Raw genomic sequence first — 21684 nt, forward strand, 5'->3', positions numbered from 1 at the left:
TCCAGTGGCAGCTTTAAGACCAAGTTTTATTCAGGTACAAGCTCCCCCTCCTCTGTGAGGACAGATCTGCATATCCCCCCCCCCCCAAATAGCCAGCAATCCAAAACAGTCCAGTGGAGCCTGAGCAGTGGGTGTTGCCTTCAGACACACTTCCAGTGATTTCAGGCGGTGTGGCATATGCTAATGAGTTATGCTAATGAGCTCCTGCACCTCTTTTTCGACAAAATGACCCCTGGGTAACCCTAATCCTTTGACCAAAGCTGGCCACTGAAGAATGTTGCTGCTACCCTGCCATTTACCCATTCACAGGTGGAAGGATCTTGCGGAGGGTGTTCTAATGACATTTGCTAGCAGCCCACTATAAGAAAGGACTCTAATGAAAATTTCCTGCCAATTCGAGTGCTCTCAAGTCCGAATCCAAGCGATGAAGGATATTGTTCGAGCAGAATTCTGCACAGCTGTGGTGTAGGCATGAACACGTTGTGCGTCAAGAGAAAATCTCCAAGGAAGGTGTCTGCAAAGCAAGCCAAGAAGTCGTCGTGAAACATGGATTCCAGCATAGGATACACGGGCATGTTTCCAGCCACAGAGTTCGAAAGACCTAAAGGCACTTGAATCCTCAGAAGAAGGGGCAGCCCATTCCGCCCCCTCCTGCTGCAGACCCTCCTGCTGTTTTTCAGGTTCTGCTGGCCCCCGTGTAGGGTTGCCAGTTCCCTCCTGGCAACCAGCAGGGGGTGGGTGGTGACTTACCAGGAGCAGGAGGGAGGCCCAGGCTATGTCGCCGGCGATGTGGCGACATCACTTCCAGCATGTACTGGAAGTGACATCATAACGTGCCGTCCAAGTGATGCTCTGGTGTTTGGGTAAAAATGGCTTCTACCATAGAATGGTTTGCCCACATACCAGAGCATCACCTGGACGTTGCCGACATGATGACATGAGTTCCAGAAAACGCTGGAAGTGACATCACCATGTTGCCAGCAACATAGCCTGGGCCTCCATCCTGCTCCGGGCAATTCCCCCTGCCAGCCATCTGATTGGCAGCAGGGGGCAGGGCCCGAGGGTGGGGGATCCCCCGTCTCCGGCAGGGGGCTGGAAACCCTACCCCCATGCACAACATGTTGGGGGGACGACTAAGTGTACTGCAGTGGGAAAATCCCACTCTGCAAAGTGCAGGGATGGTTGGATATAACCCTTTATCTACTACTAGCAAGCATAGGAGATATGCATTCACACTGTCTTCATCCAGAACTCAGGTTCACAGCAGGCGATTCAACAGACCTGTCCCCACTGCTGGACCTCCTGATGGCCCCTGGTATTTTTGGCCACTGTGTGACCGAGTGTTGGATGGGCCGCTGGCCTGATCCAACATTGGCTTCTCTTCTGTTCTTATGTCTGCCTCCGTCCGTTTTCTGAGAGAGGGTTAGCCAGAACAGCACAGGTGGAGCTCCAGCCTCTCCGGCACCAAGGGCCATACATGCAAAGATGCCACCTCTAATGAACTAAATGGGGCAGGGAAGCTCAGCAGAATCCCAGAGGATTTAGCTAGGCACAAAAGTGAAGTGTGCTGTTGAGTTGCAACTGACTTATGGCGACCCCATGAAGTCCCACCTCATGGGGTATCCGGAGCTCACCAATTCCACGCAGGCAAAGACTCCACAGCTCAGTGCAGGCTATACCAACTGTAGTCAGCTTCTTAGCGCAACGCTGGGCCCATAACCCTGTCAGCGTATTGGAAGCGCCAATAATCACACACAATCCAGGTTGGCTAGTGCTGACTATATACAGTGGTTTATTTACAAGGATATTTACATACAGTCCATCAGCATTTGCAGTTCCCAATTCATTAGGCAATCCAGCAAAGTGCTCCGCATATAACTCCATTCACCAGAGTGAATGCCCATATACAGACTGTACTCATTATATACATCTCAGCACCAATCAGAGTCCTAGTGCTGACTCATGGTGACAGTAACTTGGCTGATGCAACCTTGATGCAATCCTGGACCTGGTGACATGCCACATGACACCTTAACTGTCACCTTAGATCAGGTTGATCTACTTCATTTACTATACCAGGCTGTCATCTTGTCCACCATACATTTCAATATGCCGTCAGAGAGATGGTTTTTGCCACTGCCTTCCTCTGCAGAGTCTTCCTTGGTGGTCTCCCATTCAAGTACCAACCCTGCTTAGCTTCTGAACTCTGATGAGACTGGTCTAGTCTGGGCCATTGCAGCTGCTACAACTAGGGCACCAGCCCTGCACTAAAATCTCCTCCTTACAAGGCTGCTTCCTGTGTTCTCAGCCCTAGACTGGCTTGCCACTTGACTGAGGACTCCTCACTGCTGGCCCCTCCCTTCAAGTGGCTCTATACTTACCTACGGGGTCAGAGAGCGTCGAGTCTGAACGCATGGTTTCCAGCAGATAATCCAGAATCTTTTCAGGGGGCCCAGCCATAACTGTGTATCTGAGGCAGAGAACAAGGCAAGGAGGTCTCTGATCACATGACTAACAGAGATATGTATCTGAGCTGTACCTCGCAGGAAAACTTTGGGGTCCTCCTTTATGTCGTTGCCTGATTTTGACTGTCAATATACATAGTTTTGCATGTGGGAAGCTCTTTCAAACAGTCGATGTATAAGTATCTTTTCCCAAGTCAGATGACTGTTAAAAAAATGCATACTAAAAATGCATACTGCCCTGTCAAAATTCATATGTCTCATCTACATTTCTATACTTCCTGCGCTGACAGTTGCTTAGTTCACAGTCGCAGGTCCCAACTGCTTCCCTGTGTGTTTGTTCCTCTCACAGTCCTACTGCATCATGGGTGGCATAGTCTGACACCCAGGCAATTAGCGTCATTCACATTAATGTCTGCTTTGCTCACAGAAGCAGTGTACTGTAGCTGTGAATACCCACATACACAGCCAGTAAGCGCATGCAGCCTTTAGACTACAAAACACATGATGCAGTGTACCTGTGGGCAAAATAAACGTGCAGAGGAACAACCCTAAATTATTGACACCAGAACTGTTTGCATGGAGGAGCTTTCTGAAGGAAGAGAGAAGTGTTCCTGTAACTCCAGAGCACCAGTTTGCATCAGGAGAACCAGAGATTTTGCTACAAATAAAATTTCAGCTGGCATTTGACAGCAAACCCCCCCCCCATTGCATCCTGTTAAAAAAAGATGCTGTAGCAGATTGGTTGAGCTGGTTATGCAGCCACCAGCAAAGACAGTAGTCTAACAGTGCAATCCTACGGATGCTTTCCTAAGAGTAAACCCTATTGGAAAGCACAGGGATTACTTTACAGTAGGCCTGCTTAGGATCACTCCCTTACGTTATTTCACAGGGAAGACAGAAACGGGAAAGCTCATGCATGCAGCCGCGCCTATGTGAAAGAAGCTGTGTCTGCCTCCAGGAGAGAGCAGGGAGCTGATGGTGACAAACCGCTGTACCTACTGCTCCCTGGAGTCCCAGGAAGGTGACTGGAGCTACCGCCTTGCGAATTCTTCTCCAGAACTAGCACCACCTTCCCATGCTCCTTCAGCCGCAGGGTGTTGGCTTCGACATCCTAGGAAGGAAAGCAGAGACGAGTGAATCAGGTGGCCCACTCGCCTGCTGAAGCTGCCCATCAACTGTTAGCAAGAGATTCTCCGTTCTGGTCATTGTGGGCCTCCTTCAGTAAAGGACGTGCCTGTTAGATTCATTGGTATGGTACAGCCAGGAATTCCTACGCAGCAGAGTACAAGAGGCTTACACGCAGCAGCAGCTTATCAGTAGTGTATGTGCGCTAGCAAACTTACAGAGTTAGAGCCACTTGTCAGTTTCAAACTAATAAGAATCCTTTATTCAAGTAACTACATTCTAAACAGTGCAGGTTGCGAGACAGGGATAGGATCTAATCTAACTAGCTAGAGGGATGCGGATAGAGTATGCCTGTCCTGCATCCATGGTGGCAAAGATGGAGAGCGTGTGCTCCTTCTTTGGCCCTTTCTGCATCTGCACTTCACCTTGGTTTCTCAGTGCGTCCTATTCTTCCTTTCTGCATTCCCTCCCGCTTTCACTTCCAGTTTGTGTCAGGGCTTCCTCTCGTTTCGGCATTTGTTTTGCAGGAATCTGCATTCAGACTGCTTCCAGCACACTGTTGCCCCACAGCTACCAAAACTCCTTTTGCTGTGATTCTTTGTTCTCATCTGCTTTCATCAAATTGCTTTTTGAAGTAGACTTGTCTCTGTGAGTATTGCTGCCCACGGCCCTCCCCCATTTCCACCTCTCTCTCTTTAGCTTGACTCTCCCTCCCTGTTCAGTTTTCTTTCTCTCCTTCTCCAAAGACAAAAGAGGATGTGTCTTCCCACTCAGGCAAACTTTTAAAAAGCCATAAGAAGGAATCAGTAAATATAAAGGACTAGGGCAGTGATGGCGAACCTTTTAGAGACCGAGTGCCCAAACTGCGACCCAAAACCCACTTATTTATCGCAAAGTGCCAACATGGCGATTTAACCTGAATGCTGAGGTTTTACTTTAGAAAAAACAACTCATACATTAACTTAAGATGATCCAAACAAAGTAAGGAAAGCAATCCCAAATGCTTTCATTTACTTAAAATTATTTGGCAGAGAATTCGACACTTTAATGATGGTCTGGGCCTGGCTGGGGCGATGGCACGCGTGCCCACTGAGAGGGCTCTGAGTGCCACCTCTGGCACCCGTGCCATAGGTTCGCCACCACTGGACTAGGGGATTCCCTGCTCCCGAATGTGTCGGTCTTGCCTGGATTTCCCCCTCCCTTCCCTTTCTTTTTGCAGAATCACGGAGGGAGGGAAGGAGGGAGGGAGGGGTTGGCAGCAAGTTAGCTCAAAAAAAAGTGTGGGTTTGGCTTGCAGATGCAGAATGCATACACAATACACAAATAAATAAACCAGAGGGGGGGGGGAACCAGTGCAGAGGGAATCCGTGTGACTGTGAAATCAACCCTTAAGGCTTGACTCCTCAGATTCTCCAGCGCCAGCTGTCAGTGCAGGAAGGACCTTTGTGTGTGCGAGAGAGGTGGAGTCAAGCCAGAAGGAAGGAAGTCTTGTCCCTAAGAATAGCATTCGACTTCAAAATATAGTATCAGATAGCAGGCAGGAAAGGATGCTCTGTGTGCCCTGACCTCTCTATCTGTCTCTAAATCTATGGCGCTGTCTCTGAAGGCTGAGGCAGGGGACAGCATGTACTCCACTTCCAACAGTGCCTATAGTCGAGCCCCCGCAATGAGAGGTTACTGCCACTATGGCTGTTTCCACACAGAAACAGTTCTCTGCGTAGCTCCCATTGCTTTTCCAAAGGTGGCGTCCACACAAAGTTGCCAGAAAGGCCACAAACGTAAGTGCATATCAAGATACGAGGCTCTACATGCCCACAGGTTCGTCCCGCTTGAGCCAAGCACCCTCGCCAGGTCCTAGACTACCAGGAGCTGTGCGCCATCTCAGAAAAGAAGGACTTTCCAAGCCACTGCTGACCCATTCCCAGGCTCACCTTGAGGATACGATTGAAGTCCCGCTTGTCCACACGCAGGAAGTGGCAGTTGTCTTCGCGGAGGAGGATGGTGGCTGCCCGGGGGGCGTCGTTCACCAGTGCCAGCTGCCCAAAGTCATCGCCCTCGTGGAGGGTGGACACTAATCCCTGGAAAGTGAACACACCAGCCCGTTATAGAGACCCAGTGTGGCGTAGTGGTTAGACTCTCGGACTAGGATCAGGGAGACCCGGGTTCGAATCCCCATTTGTGTCTTGGAACCTCACTGGGTGACCTTGGACTGGTCGCTCTCTCTCAACCTAAGCCAACTCACAGTGTCAGGAGAACACGGAGGGCAGGGGGACGACGTAAGCCACTTAGGGTCCCCATCGGGGAGGAAGTGCAAGTATAAATGAAGTAAATAAAAATTATCTAGTCAATGTTGTCCTGGAGAACATTCGTTTCCAGATTAAGGTTTCCCCGCCACCCCTCCTCACTGCCATTTTGTCTGTTCCCTAAATACCCACTAGGATGAGTTCTGGTCTTGGAACCTCCTGGGGAGGGGAAACAGGTGAAAAATGGCCTGGGAGGAAGGGTTACTGAGTGAATTAGTGGGTGGAAAAAAGGTTTAGCACTATCCTGTCCCTATGATTCCCCCTAAAAATGCCCCCTTGCTGCCATAGGGGTTACAAGGCATATACAGCTTTGGTAACCCTTTGCTTGTATCATAAAATTTAGTGGCACCCTACACTATCCTTTGGAGGAATATTATATTCTGTTACAGATATATGGTGCTGTATTGTATATAAGTAAGCCAAATTTAACCAGAAGGAAGACGACACTGAATATAAGCTGATTCCTACCCCTTAGAAACAAAAAGCTTATATACAAAAGGGTTTTCCCCCAAAAAAAATTACTGTACATACCTGTAACTCGTGTACAAAGTGAAGACACCCCCTATTTTTCTTGATGACACGTCTTAGGAAAAAAACTTAGTCTGCCTTTCAGGTAAACAGGTGCACCTGCAGAACTGTCCTGCCTCTTCTCCCGCACGCCATGCTTATCCAATTTTATTTATTTAAACATTTATACCCCATTTTTCCTCATGGTTCAAGGTGGCTTACAATAAAAGTTAAAACACATTTCCTGTTAAAACCAGAATAAAATAATAATTGCATGCTATTACCCCGGCCTTCCTCCAAGGACAGAGACTATGTACACAGAGGTTTGTGGATATTCATATGAGCCAGCATGGTGTGGTGGTTAGAGAATTAGACTAGGGCCTAGGAGACCCAGGTTCAAATCCCCGCTCGGCCACGGGAGCTCCCTGGGTGACCTTGGGCCAGTCACATACTCTCAACAATGTTGGCAGAGTAATTAACACAGCAATGGTGCACACCCTGATTAAAGAGTTAAAAAGGTAAAGGTTCCCTTGCTCGAAAGCCAGTCGAATCTGACTCTAGGGTTGCAGTGCTCATCTCCGTTTCAAAGCTGAAGAGCCAGCACTGTCCGAAGACGTTTCCGTGGTCATGTGGCCGGCATGACTAAACACCAAGGCACACGGAACACTGTTACCTTCCCACCGAAGTGGTACCTATTTATCTACTTGCAATGTCTTGCTTTCGAACTGCTAGGTTGGCAGGAGCTGAAACTAGAGATGGGAGCTCACTCCGTCATGCGGCACCCGGGTCTCGAACTGCTGAACTACCGACCTTCCACAGCCTGCAGTTCAGCGTCTTAACCACTTGAGCCACCGCAGCTCCTGATTAAAGACTGAATAGTAGATAAAGGTTTATTTAGGAACTAACATGCTTGATAAAGAGGAGAGACAGAGATAGATTCCTAACTACATCTCTAGCTGAGAGAGAGAGTAAGACTGAGTGTGGTACTCCTGAGAAGGGGGAAATTGCCCTAGAGTAGCAATCTGGAGATGGACAAGAAATGACACTTAAGAGGAGAGAAGGTGCTGATATTACTATCCTATCCAACGGTCTTCTTCTCCTTTCTGTACACCAGACATTGCCTTTTCCAACAAACAAAAGGCTGGGTGTGATCACACGCACAATTAGCCATGCAATAGGCGCAAATGCCAGGCAGATTTTAAAGGGCGCGATCAGACGTGAACATCTGGGAAGCGCCCCCCAGCCATCGGCAACCCGTTTTGCTCCACCACAGAAGTAGAGTTAAAAGACACTGAGGAAAGTCCAGTAGCAAACGGGTTGCCATGGGCCACAGACAGACTTTGTGATCGCTCTAGCGCGCTCTCATGGCGTCAGGATGGTCTGATCAGGCCATCCCAACCCCGTGCCGTTGGTTTTTCCCCCTTCTCAGTATGTGCATTATCACATATTGCCATAGGAAGCCCTCAGTGCGGAGACGCAATTCATCAATCCCCCGTGTAAGCGAATCAGAAACAAATGGCAACCACCACCACCCCGACTCACCCGTGGTTGGGTCTGATCACGCAGTGGCGAGCTGTGCCCGCAGCTTCAAAGGACTGTGTGATAGTGCAACTGCGGGTCAATTTCCTCTGGAGGAAATAGCTTCGCTTCCCCCCCACGTTATCTTGTACGTGTGACCGCAACTGGTAGTTGTGAGGATAAAATGGAGAAAAGGAAAGCAACATGCCGCTTTGGGGAGAAGTGCGGAGTATAAATGAAGTAAGTAAATAAATAAACTATGAATTTGAGTCAACTTTCACTTACTTTCAGTCCCTCGCCTATACGTTAGCCTGTTATCTCTACTGAAACTAGGAAAGATCTAACCAGAGAAGATCAAAGCCCCGAAGCAGTAATCCCATCACAGAAAAGTACACATCTTTGTTTTCAGTCAAACTAAGGCCAAGTCATAGCAAACAATGGTTTATGAGTGGTTAGAAAATAGAATGTCAACAGAACGATGCCTAGAGAAGTATCAGGAGATAGGGAGTAAAAGGTCGGTAAAAATTAACAAAAATTTAGTGTGACATTTTTAATGACAGGACGCAGCAGTGGCTTATAAAACTAAACTGGAAGGATGTATTGTCAAAAGAAGAGCTCCGAAGAATTTTGTACTGAAGTGGGCAATAACGGACTGTGAGCCCAAAGGAGAGGCAGGTGCCAAAGAACTCAAACACTAAGATAGACTGCACCTCACTTCTGGGCTCGTCTTGGAACCAACTGCTGGTAAAACCTAGAATGAATACTATGCTCCTTAACCTACGTAAGCCCTAATTGTTTCTGTATGTTACGCTTTGATTATGCGATGATTAGGTTTGTTGCATGCTTTTTGTAAAAAAGTTGTAATAATTGTTCAAAAATATGGCTCTTCAGTTGGAGACGGAGCTGAAAAAATGCATAATCTGTGACCATTCTGGTATGCTAGTTTCGATTACCGAAACCAAAAAACAACTGAAGGGTTAAACCTCTTCTTTCTTTCCCGCATGGCCCCAAGGCAAACTGAAGCTTACAAACCCCCAATTTGCATTCAGTGGCAGGAAGACACAGCATCTTTCAGATGTCCCTATTCAATGCTAGACAGTATGGGAGAGAGTCTGCTGGCAAACAAGGGGTAGAGGAAGAGATAACGGTTGTCCTTGGCCAGACATACTAAGAGAAAGCTGATCCACAGTGGCAGTGGCAGAGATTCATGCTCGGTTCACGCTGGTGATTGCCTGGGTCTGGGTGGAGCCAGACATTAGCCACACCTGTTGCCTTCTCCCACGCCACGGTCAGGAGCTTGTCTCAGTTTTTTGGGTGGGAAGTCGGCCTTGCAGCATGCCAAAGAAGATGGGTCAGTGGGCAGCTCTTTGGCATTCATGCTGGGAGCTGCCTGCCCCAGCTCTAACCACTACACCATCTCTAACTGTTCATACCACAGGAAACATTTAAACAAACAGATCCCCCCTCTCGGGGTGGTCTGATCAGGAGTACACAGTTTCTAGATCTTCAGGCTTGCCCTTTTGATGAGGGAGGAGATAACACACACCTTGTCGTGAGTGACAACATTGACCGATCCCTTCCAGATGATATACCAGGACGTGCCCTTGTCCCCTTGGCTGAACACTGTGAAAGAAATAGATACGGTGTATTGGGAACAACATTTCTGACATATGCAAAGCCATGGCCAATTGACATGGAAGAGAAAGAGGAAGGAACACGGACAACGCAAGGACAAGACTTGTAAGCAGGCACACCTGACCAGAGCAGAGGCTCTCCAGGGTCCCAAGCAGTGGTCTTTCCCATCACCTACTACTTGGTCCTTTAACTGGAGATGGCAGGCATCGAACCAGGAACCTTCCTCCATGCAAAGCAAAGGCTCGTCCCCTGAGCCACAGCCCCCCATATCAATATGGTTGCACAAGCTGGCCCTTCAGCATGGAATGGGGAGGACCATAAAGTCCCTCTCTGGGTGCAATGGTGGAATGCCAAGGGAGATACAGGCCCCCAGTGGCCAAGTTGTTGCGAGCCAGTTACTTACACACAGTTCCAGCCTTTGCATGGGACTCGAACAGCAACACAGCAGCCAGTTCTCTCTTTACCTGTCACAAGAGAGAGAGAGAGCCAGTGAGTATGGAACGTTGCCTATGTAGCTGGACCACATGTGGGGTAAAGGGGAGCAAGGCCAGATGTCGCTTTGGAGATGGAGGTCAGTGATACAAGGCAGAGGACAAGGCATGCATTGGACGCACAGAGAGTAAGGCTGATTTCGCACTAGAGCTGCCTCGCGGTTGCGCTGCCGTTTGCCCCGACACTATTGGTCAATTTCACACCCGAAGCTGCGGGGCTGCATTTTGACTCGCGGCTTCGCCCGATTTCCCCCGCAGTTTCGTGATCCTGTTTTTTGATCACAGCCCCGCAGCTTCGGGTGTGAAATTGACCAATAGTGTCGGGGCAAACGGCAGCGCAACCGCGAGGCAGCTCTAGTGCGAAATCAGCCTTACTCTCTGTGCGTCCAATGCATGCCTTGTCCTCTGCCTTGTATCACTGACCTCCATCTCCAAAGCGACATCTGGCCTTGCTCCCCTTTACCCCACATGTGGTCCAGCTACATAGGCAACGTTCCATACTCACTGGCTCTCTCTCTCTCTTGTGACAGGTAAAGAGAGAACTGGCTGCTGTGTTGCTGTTCGAGTCCCATGCAAAGGCTGGAACTGTGTGTAAGTAACTGGCTCGCAACAACTTGGCCACTGGGGGCCTGTATCTCCCTTGGCATTCCACCATTGCACCCAGAGAGGGACTTTATGGTCCTCCCCATTCCATGCTGAAGGGCCAGCTTGTGCAACCATATTGATATGGGGGGCTGTGGCTCAGGGGACGAGCCTTTGCTTTGCATGGAGGAAGGTCCCTGGTTCGATGCGCTGAGAGAGATCTTTCGAGAACTGCTGATGAGAGAACAGCTCTCAGTCATCTATCAGAAATGGCTTGGCCTCCAAAAAAGTGTATTTCCCCCTTAAAATGCCACTAACAAACTAGGGTGCTCAGTTTTGCGTGGAGTTTGAAGGGTTAAATACATTCTCCCTTCCTGCGACGCGTGTGTACAGCTCAGAATGAGACTTCTGTCTTCAGAAGCAAGACAGCTTTGATTGCCCAGACGTGTATAGGAGGTTTCCAGGGGCAAATGGCAGACTGCTCCTGGAGGCAAAGTGCTTGCCGACTGGTTTAGTGAAGAGGAAGATTGTGTGTCTTCTCCCATCTACAAAATGCAAATGGCAGGCTCATGAAACCTCAGCTTGCCTTGGGACAGTCCAGGGAAAGGACAGGAAGTTTAGCTCTTTGGCTTCCGCTGTTCAAGACCAAGTTTCCTGCTTTGTTATTAGTGTTTTAAAGGAGTAGGAGATTGGAGATTATACCCCTCCCTTCACTATCCGAAGCAGTCTCAGAGCAGTTCACAATGTCCTTTTCCTTTCCCTCCCCACAACAGACACCCTGTGAGGTAGGTGGGGCTGAGAGAGATCTTTTGAGAACTGCTGATGAGAGAACAGCTCTCAGTCATCTATCAGAAACGGCTTGACCTCCAAAAAAGTGTATTTTCCCCTTAAAATGCCAGTAACAAACTAGGGAGCTCGGTTTTATGTGGAGATTGAAGGGTTAAATACATTCTCCCTTCCTGACATGGCCCCAAGGCAAATCGAGCCTGCAATCTGCATCTTATGGATAGGACCAGATATGTCATCTCCGCTATCTGAGGAATGGCCTGCTTAGCCAGGTATGTCCCCCACTTGGCAGCAGTATTACCTACAAGTGCTAGGTCTGGTAGCAGTATGGTTGCCAGGTCTGGGTTGGAAAATACCTGGAGACTTCGGGGGTGGAGCCAGGAGAGGGAGGGGTTTGGGGATGGGAGGGGCCTCAGCATAGCACAATGCCATAGAGTCCACCCTTCACAGCAGCCATTTTCTCCAGGGGAGCTAATCTCTGTCAGCTGGAGATCAGTTGTAAAAGCAGGAGATCCCCAGGCCCCACCTGGAGGCTGGCAACCCTAGGCACCAGAAATCCTTTAACTGGCAGTGCTGAGAATCAAAGCTAGTGCCTTCTGCATACTAAAACACATGCTTTCCAAAGATCAATCACACTTTTGGATGGTTATATGGATGGCAACGTAATCTTTTTTTAATATGGAAAACCTTGAAACTGGTGCATGGTCTGGGTTGGGTCCAAGTTACATTTTTCGCTACCAGAAGGGGACGCATAATTTCCCATCGATTCCCTCTTCCTGCTGCAAACCCGCTGATTTGCCCTTCACGCCATTCCTAAGGGGTCCCCCAGGAGCAACATTTCAGGGGAGAGCAGTGGGGCTGGGGGAGGAAGGAACGGCTTGACCTCCAAAAAAGTGTATTTTCCCCTTAAAATGCCAGTAACAAACTAGGGAGCTCGGTTTTATGTGGAGATTGAAGGGTTAAATACATTCTCCCTTCCTGACATGGCCCCAAGGCAAATTGAGCCTGCAATCTGCATCTTATGGATAGGACCAGATATGTCATCTCCGCTATCTGAGGAATGGCCTGCTTAGCCAGGTATGTCCCCCACTTGGCAGCAGTATTACCTACAAGTGCTAGGTCTGGTAGCAGTATGGTTGCCAGGTCTGGGTTGGAAAATACCTGGAGACTTCGGGGGTGGAGCCAGGAGAGGGAGGGGTTTGGGGATGGGAGGGGCCTCAGCATAGCACAATGCCATAGAGTCCACCCTTCACAGCAGCCATTTTCTCCAGGGGAGCTAATCTCTGTCAGCTGGAGATCAGTTGTAAAAGCAGGAGATCCCCAGGCCCCACCTGGAGGCTGGCAACCCTAGGCACCAGAAATCCTTTAACTGGCAGTGCTGAGAATCAAAGCTAGTGCCTTCTGCATACTAAAACACATGCTTTCCAAAGATCAATCACACTTTTGGATGGTTATATGGATGGCAACGTAATCTTTTTTTAATATGGAAAACCTTGAAACTGGTGCATGGTCTGGGTTGGGTCCAAGTTACATTTTTCGCTACCAGAAGGGGACGCATTATTTCCCGTCGATTCCCTCTTCCTGCTGCCAACCCGCTGATTTGCCCTTCACGCCATTCCTAAGGGGTCCCCTGTCCCCCAGGAGCAACATTTCAGGAGAGCAGTGGGGCTGGGGGAGGAAGGAAAATTCTGTTCTGCTGACAGAAGTCCTTCCATGCCGGTGTTACTGGATCCATCCCCTGCTCTCATGAGTGAGCCCGGCGTGAAATTGACAAACGTGTAATTATCTCAAATGTGGCAGGGTTAATAAAAGGCAGCTCAGTGGAAAGGCAGTGGCTTGTTCAGGAACTCCGCCCCCCTCCCACACACATGACTTTGAAGGGATTTGGTTTCCTATCGGCTAAACACACACTCCGACCACAAGGGACTGTGCTGGCACAGCTTCAAGTTCTCTCTTGTCAAAATGGCAACAGTCCAAAGCCAAAAGCTGATCACAAGGCAGCTGGGGCAAATCTCTCCCAGGTGCAGCGGGTTTCCAAGGGAAAACGCTGCCCAAGGGACCACTAAAGCAAGCAGCACAGTTCAACTGCAGGATTGATGGGTGTTGTGAGAAAACAGCACATGCAAGTCAATCATCGATCAGTTTTGATTAGCCCAGATAACCATATTTATCCAAGTGCTGCAGCCAGGACATTTTACTCTCCAGACTTCATGATTTTACTGGGGGGGGGGGCTTCCTTTACATAACAAATACTCCCCATCAGTGCTGCCTCTAAGCTGTGGAGTCTTGTGAGCAAAAATTCTACTTTTTGAGCTACTAGCATTAAAGCTGTGAGTGAGCAATTTGGCTACTGCATAAATGAGTTTGCGCTGGAGCCACCCTTCCTGAGCCCTGGTGAGTACTTGGACGGGAGACCTCCAAGGAAGGCCAGGGTCATGACACAGAGGCAGGCAATGGCAAACGACATCTGCTCATCTCTTCTCTGTCCTGGATGGCCCAGGCTTAGCCTGATCTCATCACAGCTTGGAAGCTAAGTAAGATGAACCCTGGTTAGTACTCGGATGGGAGACCTCCAAGGAAGTCCACGGTTGCTACGCAGAGGCAGGCAATGGCAAACCTCCTCTGTTTCTCTTTGCCCTGACCTGCCCAGAGGTTGGAAGCTAAGCAGGGTTGGCCCTGATTAGTACTTGGATGGGAGACCACCAAGGAAGTCCAGGGTTGCTACACAGAGCCAGGCAATGGCAGACCACTTCTGTTCATCTTTTGCCACGAAAAACCCTTGAGGGCTTGCCCATGGGTCATCTGCAACTTGACGGCACTTTACACCCACAGGCAAGCTCAGAGCAACTGGCGGAAAGGAGGAAACTGGTAGGAGTGAATCGGACATACGCAGTGCTGCCCAATAGATGGAGCAAGAGGCATTGAGAGGAATGGTCCAAGGAGCTGTCCGTCACTTACGGAATTGGAGAGATGGGCGACTGCTTTGATGTGCAGGAGTTCTTCAAAGATCAGTGCAAGCTCCTCGTCAGTGCGGTGGCCAGGGCTGGAGGGGAAAGGTCAGGGTAAACACACACCGAGAAACATACACCTCTCCCGGTATCCCTCCCGCCATTTTACCTGCGAGCGTGTCATTCTTTTGACCTGTTTTTAAAATATCTTCACTATTCTGCATGCTCATTTAACAAGCCACCCCTATATATACAGCTATGATATGTAATTCCGTTTCATCGTCTGACGAAGCTCCTGCACACGAAAGCTCACGTCTTGAATAGAACTTTGTTGGTCTTAAAGGTGCCCCACTGGACTCCAACTTTGTTCTATTGCTTCAGACCAACACGGTCGCCCACCTTGAAATCCAGACTGTTATTCAAATGACTTGTGCAAATGACATATTCTCCCTGCCATTTTCTCCAGGTGAGAGAGGAAGAAGGAAAAAAAACCCTATGCAAAATGTACTACAGTCAGTATCAATAAAAAATATCCTTCCCAACTTCTGTTGCAGTTTCTGGTTCCTCCATTAAGACTATGCGGTACTGCTAAGCATCATGAAACGAAGGGTTGCGTTAGATTATAACATCCTAGTGTCTGCAGATGTGTCTGTTCCAGTTTCTTTTATTTATATATTTTACAAAATTTATATCTTCCCTTTCTGCCTCCACACGGGCCACAAGGTGGCTAACAAATTAAAATGTAAACAATACAAATCACATTTTAAAACCATTAGAACCACCAAATGTCCCCCATCATTATGGGCGAGAACGGGATGGTCAGGGATAGTCATCTTGCTTTAGAAATTTTAGAATTTGTACAGATTGTATAATTTGCTAGGCATCAAAATCTGTTTTAAATAGGGCTGTAATTTAATATTTTGTATTGTTTTATGGTTTAAATTAAAATGTAAACAATACAAATCACATTTTAAAACCATTAGAACCACCAAACTTCCCCCATCATTGAAACAATTAAAGCCAGACCTATCATACCTACAAAACAAAAACAACAATTTTGTCCATCGAGCAGACATGCTCTGGGAGTTTCATGAACGGGAAAAGAGCACGGGAGGAAAGCCTTAAGCCCCATCTCTCTATATGCAGTGGTCCTGATACAAATCAGGTTCACACAAGCCGAGGATTTACATTCTGTGTACGGAACTCCCAAGCATGTCTGGTCAACAGAAGCAGGGCAGACACGTGGGGGACCTGATAGGGTTGCCAGCTCCGGGTTGGGAAATCCTTGGAGATTTTGGGGGTGGAGCCTGAGGAGGGTGGGGTTTGGGCAGGGGAAGGACGTCAGTGGGGTATAATGCCATGGAGCCCACCTTCCAAAGCGGCCACTTTCTCTAGGTGAACTGATCCCTGTCACTTGGAGGTTAGTTGTAATCCCAGGAGATCTCCAGTCACCACATGGAGATTGGCAACCGTAGGACCTGAGGACTTTGGAACATGTGGATTGTCCCTGATCCAGATCCACTGGGAGTAGAAAGCTGCTCTTTAGAAGCAGGCGGAAAACTAGGATTTCAGAGGACCCTGTGTGCTCCCTGCAAATGGCTATGCCTGTGCCCAGCCGGGCCTCGCAACTTGCCGTTTCTCCCCTGCCTGCCACCCGGTTCAAGGCTAACACTCACGGTTTGCGCAGGATGGTGGTAAGCAAGGCAGTCGGGCCCAGCTGGGAGAGCAACGCCAGTGCCTCCAGGAGCTCCTCTCCATCGTGGTCCCCGGCCCTTGGCTCCAGGGCGACAAAACGGAAAAACTGGGCATCGCGGTCTTGGAAATAACTCTCTTGCCGTACTGGAAGGGGAAGACAGGTGAACACAGAATGTCAATCATGCTGGGGGGAGACATGACCAGCCAGTTGCGACCTATCCGTTTTGGAATCCCTCATCGTGCCACCTGTTAAAGCCTAGCTTCGCTCCTGAACTAGGCAGCCTTCCTAAATAGTGAAGGGGGGAAATAAAGTGAGACAGAGAGTAAGGGAGGGAAGTACCAGGGAAGGCGATCCAGACAGGGATGGGATGGGATCCAAGAGGCACTTCAAGGTCCCAACGTTTGCTTTGTTATTTGTTTCCTGGATTTGTTCTTGTTGTTGTCGCCGTCAAGTCGCAGCTGATAAGGGAGGAAAGTAACAGGGAAGGAGATCCAGACAGCAATGGGATGGGATCCAAGAGACACTTCAAGGTTCCAACGTTTGCTTTGTTATTTGTTTCCTGGATTTGTTCTTGTTGTTGTCGCCGTCAAGTCGCAGCTGACTTATGGCCACCCCGTAGGGTTTTCTAGGCAAGAGATGGTCGGAGGAGGTTGACCATGGCCTGCCTCTGCGTAGCGACCCTGGGCTCCTTTGGTGGTCTCCCATCCAAGTACTAAACAGGGCTGGCTCTGCTTAGCCTCCAAGAGCTGATGAGACTGAGCTAGCCTGGGCCGTCCAGATGAGAGGACTTATACCTGGCCTCTCTCCCCAGTGGGCACCCAAAGCCACTGACAACTTTCTCCACTCCTCCATGTTAGCCTTACAACAATGACCCTGTGAGAGTGGAGATTCAAACCTATGCATCCTGGATCCTAGCTCTAGATCCTGAAAAGTCTACGGTGGAGCCTGAGGAGGGTGGGATTTGAGGAGAGAAGGAGGAGGAGAAAGAGGAGGAGGAGAAGGAGAAGGAGAAGGAGAAGGAGAAGGAGAAGGAGAAGTTTGCACTATCCAAGGAAGGCTGTCCCCAATTTCCTAGGCAAGTCTAGAAGAAGAAGAGATTGGATTTATATCCCGCCCTTCACTCGGCATCTCAAAGTGGCTTACGAACTCCTTTCCCTTCCCCTCCCCACAACAGACACCCTGTGAGGTAGGTGGGGCTGAGAGAGCCCTGAGAGAACTGCTCTTTCAGGAACGGCTCTGACAGAACTATGGCTTGCCCAAGGTCATCCAGCAGCTGCAAGTGGAGGAGTGGGGAATCAAACCCCGTTCTCCCAGATTAGAGTCCGCACAGTTAACCGCTACACCAGGCTGGAGGGGCCTCAGCAGGGTACCACGCCATAGAGTCCACCCTCCAAAGCAGCCATTTTCTCCAGGGGAACTTGGCTGTCTGGAGATCAGTTGTAATAACTGGGAGATTTCCAGGCCCTGTCTGTAGGTTGGCCACCCTACAAAATACGACAAAGCTGCCCCCCAACTGGCTCAATTCCCCCTCTGTAGGAGTGTGAAAAACGTTGGTCTACCTCACAAGACTGTCCCAAGCAAGCTCTCCCTTAGGCAGAGCCGGTCAAGCCGGCTACTGGGCTGACCACCAGAATCACCCTGAAGTGTCGTCTCAGCAAGGAGGGATTGTTTATGACATCATCAAGGATGCGTCAGCAGTCTCTTGTGACCTCACAGCTGGGAGGCTGGGCAAGCTATATCCCAGCTTCAGAAGGCAAGCTACCTTTTAGCCTGAGGTCAGGCTTAATTAGGTCAATTCAGCATAAGCGAGCGCTGTCTGGAGAACCATGAGAGCCCGTTTCAGGGCAGGGTGCTGAACTGGCGCCATCCCGCAACCCCAGACATGCGATCTCACCATGAGCCAAGACTCCTTCATCCATCAGCACCTGGCAGAGCCCCAGGGCTTGGCTGCGGGTCTGCACCGAGAGCCCCGCGCTGAGCAGCGCGTCCACTAGCTCCTTGCCAGAGCAGCACTGCCTGGGAGAAAGAAAAGACAAGAAGAAGGGTTCACGGCTGCCTTTGAGACCTGGGTGAGTCCCTTCTGAATTTCAAAGGGGAGAGAGTTGTGAAGCCATGGCCTTCTCTCTTCTGTTCAAGGGAAGAAGATTCAGCTCCTGCCAAGAGTCTGTAGAGTAAAATTATGCGTTATCTGAGAACTACCTTACCAGAACCGCATTCACCAAGGTGGCATAAATCATAGAACCACAGAGTGGGAAGGGGCCCTACAGGCCATCTAGGACAAACCCCCTACTCAATGCAGGATCAGCCTAGAGCAGTGGTGGCGAACCTATGGCACAGGTGCCAGAGGTGGCACTCAGAGCCCTCTCTGTGGGCATGCGTGCCATCGCCCCAGCCAGGCCCAGACCGTCATTAAAGTGTGGAATTCTCTGCCAAATAATTTTAAGTAAATGAAAGCATTTGGGATTGCTTTCCTTACTTTGTTTGGATCATCTTAAGTTAATGTATGAGTTGTTTTTTCTAAAGTAAAACCTCAGTATTCAGGTTAAATTGCCGTGTTGGCACTTTGAGATAAATAAGTGGGTTTTGGGTCACAGTTTGGGCACTCGGTCTCTAAAAGGTTCGCCATCACTGGCCTAGAGCATCCCTGACCAGTGTTTGTCCAGCCGCTGATTGAAGACTGCCAGTGAAGGAGAGCTCAACACCTCTGTCGGCAGCGGATTCCACTGCTGCACAACTCTGACTGTCAAAAAACTGCAAGGAAAGGTTGGCAGAGGGGGAGTGCTTGACCCCTCCCATGACCTCTGATTTACTTCAAAAGATTCCAGATTAGGGTTGCCAGCTCTGGGTTAGGAGATACCTGGAGATTTGGAGAGCGGAGCCAGAGGAGGGCAGGGTTTGGGGAAGGGAGGGACCCCAGAGAGGTTCAATGCCATACAGTCCACCTTCCAAAGTGGTCATTTTCTCCAGGGGGGCTGATCTCTGTCGCCTAGAGATCGGTTGTAATTCCGGGAGATCTCCAGCCACCACCTGGAGGTTGGCAACCATGTTCCAGGTCCTAATTGGGGAACATGGCATCACCAAGCTGCTTTACACCCTCTTAGGGAAAAGAGGTAGGCAGAACTGTTGGGGTGCAAAACCACTTAGGCCAGAGGTGTCGAACTCATTTGTGACGAGGGCCAGATCTGACCTAAATGTCACTTTGATGGGTCGGGCCACGTGTGCCGTAAAACGTAACGCCAGGTACAGGAGATATAAACTGTATAAAGGACAGCAGCTGGTAAGCTCTGAGTTGGTGTATCCTCACGGCAAGGCCCCATGGGCTGGAAGGGGGGTGCAAAGGAAACCCCGGATGGGCGGACTGGACAGCCGGTGGCAATGCTCCCTCTAAGCCGTGGAGTCCTGTGTGCAAGAATCCTACTTGGTGAGCTACTGGCATTAAAATTGTGAGCGAGCCATTTGGCTACTGCATAAATTAGTTTGCTCTGGAGCCATCCTTACTGAGCTAGGACAAAAATGTGTGAGCCAGAGGCTAAAAAACTGTGAGCTAGCTCACACTAACTTGGCTTAGAGGGAACACTGGCCGGCAGTGCAGCACTGGGCAGACACTCCCATGCAGCTTGACTGCTGCAGATGAGGTTGTTCTGCCATGCTGAAGCCACACTCGGAGCCCACTTTCCCCCGAGCAGTTTTCTGTTCCCTCCCTTGCACTAGTTGCTTGTGGGCCGCATAAGAGACCTGGATGGGCCAGTTCTGGCCCCTGGGCCTTATGTTTGACACCCCTGGCTTAGACTGCCAATTCTCTCAGGAAAACAGCAGCAGGGAGGGTTAAGCCTTCCTGCGATAGCCCCCAGTCAAATCAAAGCTCTTCCCCACAGGCACCCCACCCCCACCTTTTAGGAAACTTGGTCCACAGACGCTGCCCAGAGCTAGAGGACACTAATCTGTCACTACAGAGGCCGGGTGAAGAATATTCGTACCTGTAAAGCCGGAGGTGGTGCTTGTGATCACGGATCAGGTCTGGGTGCGTGATTACTAAGTGTGCAGCAAGGAGCCTCCCCGCCTTCTGGATTTTGTTTGATGATACCTGGGAAACAAGAACGAGAGGAGAAGAAGAGGTTGGATTTATACCCCGCCCTTCACTACCCAAGGGAGTCTCAGAGTGGCTTACAAACTCCTTTCCCTCCCCCTCCCCACAACAGACACCCTGTGAGGCAGGTGGGGCTGAGAGAACTCTGACAGAAACTGCTCTTCCAAGAACAGCTCTGACAGAACTATGGCTTGCCCAAGGTCATCCAGCAGGTGCATGTGAAGGAGTGGGGAATCAAACCCGGTTCTCCCAGATTAGAGTCCGCACACTACACCAAACTGGCTCTGTTCTCTGAAAGAACAGCTTTACTGGTTGGGGCAAGAGACTCTTAGACTCAGTGGTATAAGGGGCTAGGTTTGCCATTTGCTCCTGCCCCTGTTGCCCGTCCATGCTCTGGTAACAGTGGGAGAGAAATGCGGGGACTGGAATGGCGCCCCCAATAGCATGAGAACACTTCCTGCTGCATAACCAGAAGCGACATCGCCACATCACTGGGCACTCTTGCATTCGCTCAGAACTCCACCTTAGAGTGGATGCTAGAGTGGCCAACAACACGATGACATCATTTCTGATCATGTGGCCAGAAATGACATTGGAAGATGCTGTTCTGGTGAGTGTCCGCTCCCTAAAGTCTTCTCACAGCATAATGTTGACAACTCTGGTTTGGGAATTCCTGGAGATTTTGGAGGTGGAGCCTGGGGAGGGTGGGGTTTGGGGAGGGGAGGGACCTCGGTGCAGTGTGATGCCACAGAGTCCACCCTCCAAAGCAGCCCTTTCCTCCAGGGGTATGGATGTCCGTAGTCTGGAGATCAGTTGTAATTCTGGAAAATCTCAGGTTCTACCTGGAGGGTGGCAATTCTACCTAGTCAGGACCCTCGGGGGGCTTGCTTTCTGTTTCTTGTACCAAACTCTTTTTTGTCTGCTGCCCACAATGGTGTGATCATAATCCCCCCCCCTTCTTGCTGCCACATGACTTTTATTTTCAGTGAGTCCTGGGTCTGGAAAGGCTGAAAACCACTGACTGAATGTGTCATATTTGTAATCAGGGCTATTTTTGGGCAGGAACGCACAGGAACGGAGTTCCGGCTGGCTCCTGAGTTGGCCACGCCCAGCAGGAACTCATTAGCATAATAGGCCACACCAGGGGTCGTTTCGTAGAACTCATTAGCATAACTCATTAGCATATGCCACACCCCCTGACATCGCCGGAAGTGTGTCATAAGGCCACACACCCCGCCCCCAACTGTCCCGGCCGCCACCGCCGGCCTTGTAGCTCCACTGCCGAGCCCCATGAAGGGCCCGGCGGTGGACCTGCAAGGCCGGCGGGAGTGCAAGGAAGCCCCGTGAAGGCCCTCCCTGGCCCCAGGCAGGCAGGGGTGGGGAGAGGCAGGGAGGAAGCAACTTACCCTCCCTCTTCTCCTGCCTCCTCCTGGCTGAATGAGGGCCGGAAGCGGGGCAACCGGAAGCAGGGGGTGGGGCTTCGTCATGTGCCCCGCCCCCCGTACCTCACCCGGGAGAACTGCGATCCCCCGCGATCCCCC

The 21684-nt window shown here is 50.0% G+C and overlaps 1 protein-coding gene across 1 annotated transcript in view; it reads right to left on the minus strand.

Moving 5' to 3' along the window:
• Nucleotides 1-21684, minus strand: part of RAPGEF3 (Rap guanine nucleotide exchange factor 3) — a gene marked incomplete at its 3' end in the record, with an annotated part of 89656 nt that overhangs the window by 27225 nt on the left and 40747 nt on the right. The window contains exons 4-13 of the mRNA XM_015410213.1: nucleotides 20034-20140; nucleotides 17951-18072; nucleotides 16037-16199; nucleotides 14371-14455; nucleotides 9957-10017; nucleotides 9465-9541; nucleotides 5522-5668; nucleotides 3461-3576; nucleotides 2382-2470; nucleotides 436-514 (exon numbers count right to left, since the gene is read on the minus strand). Coding sequence (XP_015265699.1) covers nucleotides 436-514; nucleotides 2382-2470; nucleotides 3461-3576; nucleotides 5522-5668; nucleotides 9465-9541; nucleotides 9957-10017; nucleotides 14371-14455; nucleotides 16037-16199; nucleotides 17951-18072; nucleotides 20034-20140 — 1046 coding nt within the window. The remainder of the gene's footprint in view (nucleotides 1-435; nucleotides 515-2381; nucleotides 2471-3460; nucleotides 3577-5521; nucleotides 5669-9464; nucleotides 9542-9956; nucleotides 10018-14370; nucleotides 14456-16036; nucleotides 16200-17950; nucleotides 18073-20033; nucleotides 20141-21684) is intronic.

This window comes from Gekko japonicus, unplaced genomic scaffold (genome assembly GCF_001447785.1).
Source record: "Gekko japonicus isolate JY-2015 unplaced genomic scaffold, Gekko_japonicus_V1.1 scaffold996, whole genome shotgun sequence".
Taxonomy (NCBI): domain Eukaryota; kingdom Metazoa; phylum Chordata; class Lepidosauria; order Squamata; family Gekkonidae; genus Gekko; species Gekko japonicus.